At 45.7% G+C, this 14,155-nt stretch overlaps 1 protein-coding gene across 9 annotated transcripts in view; it reads left to right on the top strand.

Annotated features, from left to right (window-relative positions):
• Positions 1-2,186: 2,186 nt before the first annotated feature.
• The window catches only part of PDE8B (phosphodiesterase 8B), a 252,699-nt gene continuing 240,730 nt past the window's right edge, over positions 2,187-14,155 (top strand). For all 9 annotated transcript variants that reach the window (XM_065874637.1, XM_065874644.1, XM_065874639.1 and 6 more), the window contains exon 1: positions 2,187-2,525. In XM_065874637.1, the coding sequence (XP_065730709.1) occupies positions 2,187-2,525 (339 nt within the window). The remainder of the gene's footprint in view (positions 2,526-14,155) is intronic.

Here is a 14,155-nt window from a genome sequence, read left to right on the forward strand (position 1 = left end):
CCGAGGCTACTGTGGTGGCCTGCAAGTAACTGCTGATCCATGTAAGAGTATAAAGGCTTATCCTAGACCCAATTCGGGACAACTCTGATGCATCATCCTATTTCAGAATTTTCCCTGCAGGGTTGCCTGAGGCTTTTAGTGAGGCTGTATTCTAGCTCAGTTTCTCCCTGCTCAGTCTCCACTCCCCCCTCCTACTTCCCTCCCTCCCTCCTTTCCTTCCAGATGTTGATTAGGGTCCTAGAGTATTTACTCATAAACCTTATGCCTGCTAAACACCATTTCAGGATCTGCTTCTTGGGGAACCCAACCTGCACAGAAATTTTATGAGCAATTTGCCTGTCCATTAGAAAATATAGACTTTCTCTGCGTTAACTAGAGATACACTTTTTCATGTCATCAAATATATATATTTTTAAAGAGACCAAAAGTTGGAAAGTTCTAGGGTTAAACTGAGAAGAGAAACAGAAGTAGAAGACTTAGGTTAGCTTAGGTTAGTTAGACTAGGTTAGGTTAGTTCTTTCTCCTCTGTATATCTGAATTTGAGATTTGCTTCTCTATGAAGGTTAGAAGCTGTAAGATAAAGTCTTGATCCAGTCATTCCCAAATTTGATGTTAGGGGGAGAGAAAGGGAGGGAGGAACCAAAAAAATTATTTTAAATTTGATACTTCTTTATGCTTTGCATCAGGACTCTGTGTTCTTGCCTTTAACCTTATAAGCAACTCTACTGTTGAGTCCTTCCTTGGACTGTCCATGTGATGCTGTGGCAGCAGGCAGGATCCACTCAAAAAACCAATGAATAAATGAGCAGTGGTGCCTCGAAGCGCTAACCCAGATTGCACAGCGGAGACGATGATAAGCAGCCTTCTTCTGAAGGTATCCTTGCTCCCCTCGTGTGAAGCTGTGTAGCCTCACTCAGGGGAGTGAGGGGAGGCAGTTTTGACAGCCCAGCCTGGGGTGTCAGGCAGAGCAGTGGACAACGGGAGGCTGGATGGAGTAGAAGCCAGGGTGAAAATTTAGTGACACCCAAGGAAGAGGTGAAAACTCTGGAGGAGAAATCCAAGAACCACGCGAACAGCTTCTTTCTGTTCTTTCTTTGGATCTTAGAATTTGTGTGTTCAAGTGCTTGGTCCTCTGCAGGGCCTCTCGTCCCTTGGCTTGACCTCCAGATGATGAGTAGACATGGAATGGACTTCGTTTGAAGACTGGGTCGCCAGCCATCCAGCTCAGCCTTCAGAGTGCGTGGGGAAGCGGGGGACTATGGAGGCATGAATTCTCTCCTTAATGCTCTGAGTGTACTGGGAGGCGAGCAAGTCAGATGGGTGGGCATGGTCTGGAGGGTCCCTACAGGGCATCGTGGTGTTTTACTGGGATGTTGCAACGTGTTCGTGAAAGGCCAGAAGCTTGTTGCGGGGCTCCCCAGGCTACACCGCCCTTCGGGGCCAGCCCGGGGTGTGTGTCGTGAGGGGAAGAGGGGCTGGGGAACCGGGGGGCGGCCCCGGGACGGGTGCAGGAGGGATGAGGCCTCTGGACAGCGGAGGAGGGGAGGGCGCCGAGGCGTGGTGCACGCTGCCGCGCCCTGGGGCCCCGGGGGCCGAGCCGGGCGGCGGGCACTCTTTGCTCAGCCCTGGAGAGCGCGGGGAGCGGCGGGCGGGGCCGAGGGGCGCAGCGGGGCCTGAGTGGCGGCGGCTGCGGAGTGAGGGCGCCGCAGAGGAAGGCGGGCGGGAGGGAAGGAGGGAGGGAGACGCGCGCGCGGACCGAAAGTAGGGAAAGAGGTTCAGGCGGGCGGGCGGGCGGGCGGTGCTCTGGCCCAGGGGCCGCGGGAGCCCGGCGAGGTCGAGCTGGGCGGCGGCGCGGGCCGAGGGCGGAGGCGCAGCGAGCTCGTTTGGGGCGCCGCGGCGGGGAGGGTGGCGGCCACCCGTGCGCGCGGGGCGCTGTGTGTGCGCGCTCTCCCGCTCGGGGAGGAAGATGGCCCAGAAGGGAAAGTTGGGGTGACGCGCGCAGCCCCAGGAGGCTCGGCGAGGGGTGCCGCGGCGAGCCCGACGGAGCGGCGGCCAGACAGGCCGGGGGGCGAGCGGTCCCGGCGCCGCTGCCAAGGCGCCCGCCCCCTCACTGCAGGTGGCCGCCGCGGCGCTGGGGCCCGGCGGCCGGGGGCACGGGCGGGCGCTCGAGGGACCCCGGCCGAGGGATGGGCTGCGCCCCCAGCATCCACGTCTCGCAGAGCGGCGTGATCTACTGCCGGGACTCGGACGAGTCCAACTCGCCCCGCCACACCACCAGCGTGTCGCAGGGCCCCGCGGCCCCACTGCACGGCCTCTTCGTCCAGACCGACGCCGCCGACGCCATCCCCCCGAGCCGCGCGTCTTGGCCCCCCGGTGCCGCCCGCGGCCGCAGGGCCCGCGGTGAGCTGAGCAGCGGCAGCAGCGCGGGCTCCACGGCCCCCGCGGCGACCACCTGCAGGGGCCGGAGTCGCCACTGCTGCAGCAGCGCGGAGGCCGAGACCCAGACCAGCTACACCAGCGTCAAGGTAAACGCCAGGCTCCGGCCCGGGCTGGAAGGGGGCCGCCTGCCCCGTCCGGCGGGTAGGGGGCTCCGGCGGAGTTGAGTGGCCGTGACGTGGTTGGTTTGGGGAGGTTGACACTAAGGAGGAGTTTACTTTTCATTTATGGGGGTGATGAGGGCCCAGGAAATGTGAGCATTAAAGACCCCTGGAGGGGTCCAGGGCGCTGGTTCTGGGGCACCGGGTGGAGAAGGGAAGCAGGTGGGCTGGCCCGTTTCTCACTGAGGTGGAGAAGGCTGGGCTGGGTCAACTTAGGAGGAGGGGTGGGCATCATTGAGAGCGTTCGGCGGCGAGTCCCATTGAATGAAATTTGAGCTCCGGGTTGGATTTGCGTGGCTCGTAGGTGAATGCTGCAGACTCGGTGCAACGGTACTATAGTGCCCTCGTGTTCAGGTTTTTACCTGGAGACACCAGCCAGGTTGCATGAAGTCTCAGCCACAGGGACCGAGTGTGGGATTTGTGAATGAATGAGGGTGTTTCTGTTTTCCGGAGGGATGGAGGAAGAGGACCTGAGTGGAACCTGTTGTTTATCACTTCTTTGGGTTGGCTGCGTCTTGGACATAATTGAGAGAATCGGGTCGTGAGTGAGGAGGGTCGGCTGAGCTACAGTGAGGGGAAGTGGTTTCCGTGCAGTGTAGCTGTCTTAAGATGATTCATTCTGCACATACATCTCATCTTTCAGGAGAGTGGAATTTTGAAGAACTAGAAAAAATTAAGTGATTAAAGCAGTCACTACTTATTTCTTCATGCCAGAAGAAAAATGATTATTTTAATAGTGCCTTCCTGTGTGTTCTCAAAATACTATTAAATCCAAGAGGTTTTTCATTGTGTAAATGTGGCCACTGGGCCTTTTATCCTTATATAGCAAACAGAAGGACAATGGCACATCCCACAGTACAGAGGAAAAGAAGTATGTCTCTATGACTGTTCATATGAGGTAGAATCACAGTTTTTACATGGTCAGTAAATTACCAGGGATCGTTCCATTGATTATTTGGTAAAGGCACGATTGTATAGTTAATACTTGAAAAGTTATTCAACAACTGGAGGCGGCTAGTGTGGGGAGGCTCCTAGTCTTCATTGGATAAAGTCAGCTCTCAGTGGAGGGGTTAAGAGAAGGATGACATGTGCTTACCTCAGTCTGGAAGAGCAAAAGGTTCTTTTAGTGAGCTTACTTTAACAGCATCTGATTTTGTAACATGAAGCTTAACTGATGTTTACTTATAGTTGTAGAGTTTCTCTGGTAATAATCATGTAATATAATATGATAATGTACTCATTATAATACAAATACCATTTATTGAGCACTTACTATGTACCAGGTATAAGCTTTCTCTTCTAGCTTTTGAACGTTAACTGTGTATTGATAGAATAACCAAGAACTAGAGACCTGGACTCATGACAGTACAACCTACTAATTGAACATTTATTCTAAAGGTATGTGCTGAACACTTACTTTTGTTAAGTTTCCCCTCCCTCCCACCCCCACCAGTTCACATAAAGTTACCACTAGGAGTAATTTCAGGGGATTAAAATGTTATATTTGGTGAAATAATTAAATTGGAATTTTATCAATAAAGACTATCCTTTGCCTTCTTGTTGAAAAGGAAATTTGCAAACATGAAGCAGTAGTTCAGAATGGTGACAACTTATGAACTCTGTGATACTCCTTTTGGTTTGCTTAAGAGAAATTGTGTATTTTTGCCTTTCAGAGTAGCAAGAATCCCAATTTAGTACCTGGCACCTCTAGCTAGTCCATGTTTGTTCAGTGAAAGAAAGAATAATGAATGAACTCATTCTCTATGTTTTAGTACTTCTCTCAAGAGGCTACTTAGAGACCAAATGAAATAAAAACTGGAGGGAAAATAAGTCCCAATTATTAGCAGCTAGTATGAAGTTGTATAAATATCGTTGCTACTTGGCTGAAGTGTTAAAAGGCTTGACCAGGGTACGAATTTAACGTACTTTGCTTTATCAACCAGATTTCCAAATAAGAGCTTATTTCATTCCAACCCATTGATGGAAATGTTGGACTAAAACTGCTGGTTCAGTTTATTCAACACTAATTTGCATGTGTAGAGCTCAGAAACTATAGATTTGAGACCAGAATTCTTATTTATACAAACCACATGGAATTATTATCACAGAATTATTTTAATATATTTAATAGTATCCTTTTAGGACGTGTGACTCAGTGTTATAGTATCTTTTTCGGTTTTCACATGTTCCATGTTCTTTTGTGGATAAGGTAATTTTATAAAGACATTACTTTCATTTCTTTTTAGAAGAATTCTTCTACCTTAAGAGTTTGAGATAGTTGCTAGTCATGCCCTGCCCCCAACCCCCCACACCCTCCCTTTTCCAAAATGCTCAGGTGGAAAAGTAAAGTCTTTGCCATTTGGTCTTGTTTACAGTGGTGATGGGGTTGTAATAGATTTTTTAAAACTTTCTCTTTGTACATCAATTATAAACCATATCTTCATTATCTCCTTTGTCTCTGGTGTTCCCCAGAGTACAGAAATGTGTACTTGATTTCTCTCTCTCTTTTCTAGCAAGAATTCATCTCATTAGGCTTTTAGAATGATGAAGCATTATGATGTCAAACATGATGTCGACAGGAAACTTCCTGAATACCTAATTTACAAAAAAAATGATAAACATTAATAATTCATGTGCAGTACAGTGATATCATGTGGATTTCCATTTCTGGTAAGAAGTTAGATTTGTCTTCCAGTTGCTGTAAAAAATGCAGGTTCCTAGCAATTTGTCTTCCTCTTGTTTGCCTTTTTAAAAATAGTAACTCCAACAGGAGAATCCTGCAGAATGCTCACTCCTGATATTGTGCCAGTTTTGTAATTCTTGTTCAGAAATCCTCAGAGGAGATGGTTGAACCTCTCCCCGGGAAAATCTGGGGATTCTTACAAGTCTTCTTTTCTCATCCCAGCTGTTGTGGCTGGAGAGGCATCCGGGACTAGGCAGCCAGTTGTAGAAAAGAGTCTTTGTTGACAGTTCAGTCAACTTGCAGCTATCTCTGTGTAGTTTAACTGTTTTGTGGATCAGACGCAGGACGTTCTCAGTTTCCAAGTGATTTTGTGCTGGTAGGCAGCCTCACCAGTTCCCCATCTCCTCCATTCATTGTGCTCATTTATTCACGCAGTCAGTATTTGTACCAGACTCTGTTGTACTAGGGGTTCAGGGAATATCCACGAAGTTTGGTAAGCAAAGCCTAATGAGGATGGTCAATCTATTGCAAAAGGGTGTGCCTAAGCCAGTGACTCATTACTTCTGTATTATTCTTTCCATGGTTTTCTGAATCCGTGAGGATAATCTCAAGTTGACTATATATAAAGGGAAAATAAATAGATAATTTTCTGACCTTATGGTAAATAATGAATGAGATTTTATTTCGGGGAGGGGCAGAGGTATTTTGGAAAAAAAAATCATTTTTGTTCTCTAAATCAATATCCTCAAGCTTTAGTGTACAACAGAATTACCTGGAAGGCTTGTTAAAGTACAGATTGGTGGGTCCCACTCCCAGAGTTTCTAATTTAGTAGGTCTTGGGTGGGGGCCTGAGAATCTGGATTTCTAACAGGCTTCTAGGAGACGCTAGTTTTGCTGATCTGGGGACCACAGTTTGAGAATCACTGCTTTTAAATTAATTAAATTGACTGTCTGTGGGCCAGATGAATTAGGTGTGGCCACCTCCACCAGAGTATATGGTACCACATTGCATGTATTTGGACTACTAGTCACAGCCCTGCTGTCATCTTAGTTTACTTTTGTAATGTGCCACCTGTCGTCTCTATCCATGAAGTCTGCCTGGAAGGTTGGCTGGAAAGTCTGTAAGTGGAGAGAGGGCTGGACCACGTAGCCCACTCTTGTTTCTTGAGGTTCAAATTCTCCTCAGGATCTGTTGGGATTTGCAGGTCCTGATGTCTTCCTTTGTCATCACAATCCCTCACATGCCTCTACCCTGCTGGAGCTGTGTCCTGCATGCTGGGAAATTGCAAGCCAAGGGAGGAGCTTAAAACAGGGGCTGATGTGACGCCATAGGCTTATTCAGTTCTCAGCTCTTGGAGTTCTTGCTGGTCATTTTCACCATGTCTATTTGTTTTAATTTTAGTAAAGCCCTAGTTTATTTTCTGCCATAGTTCACTTCGTCACAATTTAGTGCCCTCCCTTTCTTCCAACACGTGAACTATAGTCATTGAGCAAATTTTCCTAATTTTCACTGCTTTCTTCAGTAGTCACACTAATTTTTAAGAACTATCAGATAATTCTTCCTTTGGACTTTGGTAAATCAGTTCTCAAATCAGAAAGTAACACAGCAAGCTGCTACTTTTCAGAGGTGATGCTTTTCTACCGAGTCCCACCCTGGTGGACACAAGGCAGGACTTGGGCTGCAGCAGGACAGGACATGCTGGTGAGGGCCAGACAGCTCCTGTGGTACCAGATTATGATGGGCAAAGGCCAGGAATCAGAATAGGAGGGAGGGAGTGAGCCCTGTAGCACCAGGTGTGAAGACAGAGTCCAGGGTCTGGGAAACCAGCAGGGTTGGAGAGGAGCACGTGAGTACTTAGGGGCCAAGTGGGCGAGTAAAATCGAGAATTCAGGGGCTCAGAAAGATGACAGCTGTTGAACTGGGTTGAGACTTCTGGTTGGGGAAAAAAAAGGGAGATGCTGAGGACCAATCAAAGGGCTGTAAGTAAACCCTGCACCTAGGTGAGGCAAGACCAACCAACCAGGCCTTCCTGACACCTGATAAGATGGTATCTGGACAGGGAACAGATTGCGTATCCACAGAAGCTTAAGAAAAGTAATCTAGTGAAGGGATTGATTCAGATTTGTTGGCAAGATGAAAGGAGATCAGCAGATGATGATGAAGCACCCTAAGACTAGAAAGAGAGGGTGCTGTTACCACCTAAAGAAGCCACAGGAGGGAATGGTTATGGGAACCTCAGAAACCAGGCCTCTAGGACAGGGAAGCCCCCCTAAGCTGCGGTCTTAAGGAAGAATGCAGTGACTGGAGGCCTATGGCCTGGCAGGGGGAGCCAAGGGAGTGAATACCTCCATGCTACTGTTCTCCTTTTCAGGAGGTCCCATCTTTGTCCAAACACACTTGGAAACCAGAGGGCAAGGGAGCCCGTTGGTTGAGGTTTTACAGAACAGGAGAGAATATCCTGACCATCCCCCGGAAGGCCCTCTGTGACCAGTGTTGAAAGATGGTCAACATCATTAGAGATACCCTGGGAAGCTCAAATTGAGATGAGTAATTTTGATCATTTTCTAAAATAATGGCATTTTAAAAATAGCCACTTAATTTATTGTTTATATTTCCTGTCTGATGACTAATGATGTTAAAGAATGCCCACTTGTCTTGTGTGGAGACCTCCAAGATATTGCTGAAAACATCTCCTCCTCTTTTCAGTTCACTCTCCACCCTGACTCTGCTTAGACATTTTCTTTGTCAACCTGGGGTGCTATAACAAAATACCATAAACAGGGCAACTTAAACTCCAGACATTTCCTTCTCCCTGTTCTGGAGGCTGGGAAGTCCGAGATTAAGGTGCTTTGTGAGAGCGTTCTTCCTGGCTTCCAGATAGCTATCTCCTTGTTGTGTCCTCACATGGCAGAAAGCAAGCAAGCTCTGTTCTCTCTTCTTCCTCTTAGAAGGACACTAATCCCATCATGGGGACCCCACCCTCATGACCTCATCTAAACCTAATTACCTTCCAAAAGTCCTGCCTCCAAATATTGTCAGGGTTTAGGGCTGCAGCATAGGAATTTTGGAGGACACAAACATTCAGTGCGTAACAGACATGTTTCTATCATTTCCTCTGTTCTTTGCCCACTGACCCCTCTCCCCACGATCTCAGAGCCCAGAGATAGGGGTTGGGGGTGATAGCACTCTTTCTAGGTGAGAAGTTCCTTAAGTAGGAACCTAGCTTAGCCAATTTATTCTATTTTTGCTCAGTTTTTACTTTCTTGCTCTCTACACCTTCTCTCCACAGCCTCAAAACATTAATAAATGAGTTTCACTATGTGTTTATAAGCTGATATTTTCACTCAAGAATATGTATATTTAAAACATTTAAAAATATTCAAATGTGTTCAGGAGTTCATTTTTAAAAATAGATGTTACCTTACTATGTATAAAATAGATAATCAACAAGGACCGGAACTCTACTCAATATTCTTTAATAACCTATGTGGGAAAAGAATCTGAAAAATAATGGATATATGTATATGTATAGCTGAATCACTTTGCTGTACACCTGGAACTGACACAACACTGTAAATCAACTATATACCAATCTAAAGTAAAAATTAAATTAAAAATTAAAAAAAAATAGGTGTCACCATTATCTTACAGTGGAAGTCTGGATACTTATGTTTTAATGGAAAACACCACTTTTTTTTTTGAAAACACCACTTTTTAATAAGTTGCAATATAGATTAGTTTCGATTTGGTTGCTAATAGCTTTTCCCCCATTTTCTCTCTCCTCCCACTGGCAGATAAAAGCCAGGCTTTATTCAGGATTTTGATGCTTTATTCTTTACCATCAACTTTTTTCAGCTTCTCCTTTCTGCTTCCTCAGGGACAGGTCACAGAAAAATAGTTTAGAAGCTTGTGATTGGTTTAATGAAAATCAAGAGATGATTTTGCTTTCAGTTAATCCATCACTGAAAGAAAACTTGTCTTGGTTGTCTCATATTTCCAAGGAGATTCCAGTTTTCATGTGTGGTTTGTACATTTTGCAACAAGTTGTGTAGAGTAGATGTAGTAACATTAGCTATTAAAGTCTTGCTATTTGTGGAGTACTTTATATATGTGAGCCACAAATTATCATTCCCATTTTACAGAGGAGGAAAACAAGGCTGCAGAGGTACAATACATTGCTCAAGGTGGGGGCTGAAATTTGAATACAAGGTTGTCTGAATCCAACTCCCAAGTTCTTAACCACTGAGCTTTATTGCCTTTTACACAGGCCTGAAGGCCCAAGCGTAGCTGGTACTGGAATCACAGTTATTTAGAATAGAGTAGTAGGATGGGAGGTGGGGAGCAATCAGAGGGCCTTGCGGGTGAGGCTTTTCCTGTTATAGATTCACCGTCACCCTCTCTATTAGCTCACACTGGAGTGTTGTTTTGAGATGAGTGGAGAATGTAAAATGGAGAAAGCTTTGGTAGAACGTATTACCCAGTACTTGGCACTTTGTTAAGTACTGTACAAATATTAGCTGCTCTTAATCTTGTGGTTGCTGTGATTTCTGTTTTGGTAACTAAAATGAAAGTTTGCTTATTTAGATTTAGATATTTTTGAAACACAGAGTTGTGTTTTATTGGAAAATGTATCCCACTTTCAAGTAGATTGATTTGGCCAATGTAGGTGACTGACTGGATTTATATATAGACATGCTACCCTGAAGCTTTGGAAACCGCTGGGTGTGATCTGAGTCAATTGGATTTCTAAAGGAGATGACACAGTAGAATCTAGCCAGTCAAAGGCCCAAGCTGGCGTTTGGGTTCCATGACTGTTGGACCTGCATCAGGCTTCTGCCTTGAAAGCTCAGGGCCTTGGTGTTATCTTGGGGTGGTTCCATGTGGAATTCTTCTTTGGTGTAAACATGTAACCTGAAATCTTAGTCTATAATTGGGCTTAAAGCCATTTTGGAAAAGCTCTGTTGGTTTTTATGTTGTGGCATTTCAGGTGCTGTCACATGTAGTATATTGTTGGAAAAATGATACACTGTAAATCTAACACCTTTTCCTCTTAGAGAAGGTATAATGATTAGCTACAGGGATCCAGTTGCCTGGATTTGTGAGTCACAAAAAGGAGGGAAGACCCCCAATTTTGGAAATTTTTGTAGGAAAACTTCTTAGTAACCTATCACACAGGTTAACATGGATAGAAAGAAAAGTGCCGTTTTCTGACATCAGATCCATAAATAACGTTAAAGCTCTGGACCTGGAAGGTGATGACTTCAGGGTTGATGGGGCTTTTGTCCTCTTCCGAGTTCCTGCTGAGGAAGCTTCAAAAGCAGTGGCCAGATGGAGAGGAAGGTACCAGTTTATGAAGGCCAGTAATGACCCAACGGCCCAAACCCCTCATCCACAAGTGGTATTTGGGTCCTATGAGGCATTTTCATTTTCAGCTTAAGAAACTGATTGACAGTCTTGGCCTATAAGCTGGGTGACTGTGAGGAAAGCAAAAGGTGTTCCACTGGGTGATGTTTTAGAAGGATAAGTAGCACTTTGAACTGAGCGGCAGCTGGAGCTGAAAGTTTCTCTTTTCCCCACGATCTGATACGAACTCTGTCTACGATATCTCCTTTGCACAGTTCCCTCGAGAGCGTGGTTCTCAAGACAGTGATGGCCAAATAAAGAGAGAACAGAGCAAAGGATCAGCTTTGTCAGTGGCTGGGCAAGCACAGGTGAAATTGCCTGGGGCATGCTCTGGGAAGTGGTGGCTTTGCTCTGTACCGGAGGCTTAGGCAGACAGGGCTGCATGAGGCTTCCTGCCCTCTTCCACCCAAATCTATAAGGCAGGGTCCGCAAAGCCAATTCCGGGACTCCTCACACACTGGACCACCACAGGCCCTCTGTCCCTGTGGTCGGCCTCTCTGCCCATGTACTCCGCCATACGCGGAACCCAGGTGAGCTGCCACCTGGGTGAAAGCCCAGCACCTTTGCCTGCAGTGATCTGGCCCACTAGGACAGTGAGATGTCAGGACTGGCTGACTCTGATCGTGGAGGCTTCCTCTTCATCCCTTTGGGAGGAGCTGGTGAGGGGAAGGGACCATGGCTGGGAGGAGTATTGCAGGCACAATTCTCCTCTCCCCTTTGTTGGTTGAGATTTTCAAGAAGGGAAATGGAGGAGGAGCCCAAGACTAGAACCAATTCTGTGTGTCAAAGGTGAGAAAGTTGAATCTGAAAAAAGAATCAGGAAATGCTTTGGATTAATGTAAAATGTAACGCTCACTCTTATATGCAGATTATATGACAAACATACTTTGTAAAGAATCCAGTTGGTATTGGGAAAGGGTTTTCATATAGAAACAGTGTTATACGTGGCATTTAGGTTTCTAGGTTAGCTCAAAAAAAGTAGTTAGCCCATTATGTGGCTGGAATATATTTACAGTGTTGTGAGAGAAACAAAATTGAATTAGAACTAGCGTTTCGTTTGTACGCATGTCCTTTGGGAGAAGTGGGTTTAATTAGAAGGTGATGAAGCAGATGAGGAAGAACCTGTGCAGTTCCCTCAGGGAGTCGTTATCCTAAGTGATCCTCGGTGTTCTGAGGAGGTGAGGGGCTCAGGTGGTGTTTTTGCCCCACATTGGTAGGGAGAGAGCTGGGGTGCCGGGGGCTCTAGTGACTTGACCAGGACCCCGCAACTAGGGACTCAGAGCTACTGCCAGTACCCTTCATTGTGCTGTTTCACCTCCAAAGGCACTGAATTGTCTCGTTTCTTTTAGGCACTTATTTTCTGTTTCATCTACAAATATTTCAGTCTGTATCTTTAAAATCTAAGAATTCTTTGTTTTAAAAAGTCATAAAACCACTCTACACCAAAAAATTTAATAGCTACTGTCTTAGTTCTGGCTGCTATAACAAAAATCCCATAGACTGTGTGGCTTATGGACAACAGAAATTTACATCTGGAGGCTGGGAAGTCCAAGGTCAAGGTGCCAGCAGATTCGGCGTCTGGTGAGGAACTGCTTCCTAGTTCACAGACAGCCATCATCTCATTGTGTCCTCACATGGAGGAAGGGGTGAAGGAGCTCTCTGGGGTCACTTTTATAAGGGCATCTGCCCTCATGATCCAATCACCTCCCAAAGGTCCTACCTCCTAATATCACATTGCGGGTTAGGATTTCAACATATGAACTGGGGAGGGGCACAAACATTCAGTCTACAGCAGCTACTTAATATCAGTTACATTTTTCTAATTGTCTCTAACTGTCTTATTATTTTTTACAATTTGTTGGTATCCAAATAAGACTCATTCATCGCGATTGGTTGGTTTATTTCTTAAGTCTCTCTTAATCTATAGGTTCCCCATCGCTCTCTCTTTTTCCACTTGCGGTTACTTTGTTCAGGACCTTGGGTTGTTTGTCCTGTGGATATTCCCCCAGTCTGCACTTTGCTTTTTGCATTCCTGTGGCATGTGTCTAACATGTTTCCCTGCCTTCTCTGTTTGTTAGAAACTTGCAGTTATTTTTAGAGTTTTGGTTCAATTATGCTCAATTTTGAGGGGTGGAAGTGGGGCGAGAATACATTTTCAGTGATACCATGTTCTTACAGCAGGAAATATACAATGTTTGCTTTTTTTGTTTCTTGGGTTGTTTGTTTGTTTTGTTTGTTTTCACTGTGCCTGTCTTTCTGCTGTGATGCTAGCCAGTATTAACGATCTTTGTTTACATCCATTTATCATTGGGGGTGTCAAATGGTGATATTCCTGTTGCATCCTTTCCTTCACTTATTAGCTGCAACATCTCTAAGAAGAAAAACTTCCCCTCATCAGTTAGTTGGTTTCCCTGGGATACAATTTATATGCGAAAGGCAGGTTAAATGCGTCAATCTTCCCTCTTATTTCCAGTTATCAAAATAATGAGTTGATTCTCTACCATTCTCCTAAGGTAACAAGGATGTTTCACTTGTTCCTCTGTTTGCTTGCTTAGTAACATTATGAATCAATTTGGCTCACACATAATGCTGTTTTTAAATTGAAGTATAGTTGATGTACTAATCATATACGTTACAGGTATACAATATAGTGATTCACAGGTTTTAAGGGTTATACTCCATTTATAGTTGTTATAAAATATTGGCCATATTCCCTGTGTTGTACAATATATCCTTGTAGCTTATTTTAACACATATAATCGATGTGTGTCAACCCATTGCAGTTCTTATACTTGGATGCTCAAGTTGTCCATTTTTGGCTGGAGGGAGCTTTTTCAAGTTGGTGAGGCATTTTTCTTTTTTTATAAATTTATTTAATTGATTTATTTTTGGCTGCATTGGGTCTTCGTTGCTGCTTGCACGCTTTCTCTAGTTGCTGTGAGCGGGGGCTACTCTTCGTTGCGGTGCGCGGGCTTCTCATTGTGGTGGCTTCTCTTGTTGCGGAGCACGGGCTCTAGGCATGTGGGCTTCAGTAGTTGCAGCACATGGGCTCAGAACTTGTGGCTCGCGGGCTCTAGAGCACAGGCTCAGTAGTTGTGGCGCACAGGCTTAGTTGCTCCGCGGCATGTGGGATCTTCCCGGACCAGGGCTCGAACCCGTGCCCCTTGCATTGGCAGGCAGATTCTCAACCACTGCACCACCAGGGACACCCGAGGCATTTTTCTTGAAGAAATAGTTCCAGCCAAGTTGACTAAGTTATGTTCTTCTTTTATAAACATTCTTTGTAGATGAGGCTTGCTGACCACCTGGAGGTGGAGGCATGACTTGGTGTCTGCCTAGCTATCCCTAGTCATACCAAGCCTCAAACATCCTGGAGATTTTGAGGGGAGCCATTGCACAAGGCCTGGCTGCAGCTCCTTTCCTAGGCTCCAGCTCCTAATCTTGGTGGCTATAAAAAGGCAACCTGGTGTG

This window comes from Phocoena phocoena, chromosome 3 (assembly GCF_963924675.1).
Source record: "Phocoena phocoena chromosome 3, mPhoPho1.1, whole genome shotgun sequence".
NCBI lineage: Eukaryota > Metazoa > Chordata > Mammalia > Artiodactyla > Phocoenidae > Phocoena > Phocoena phocoena.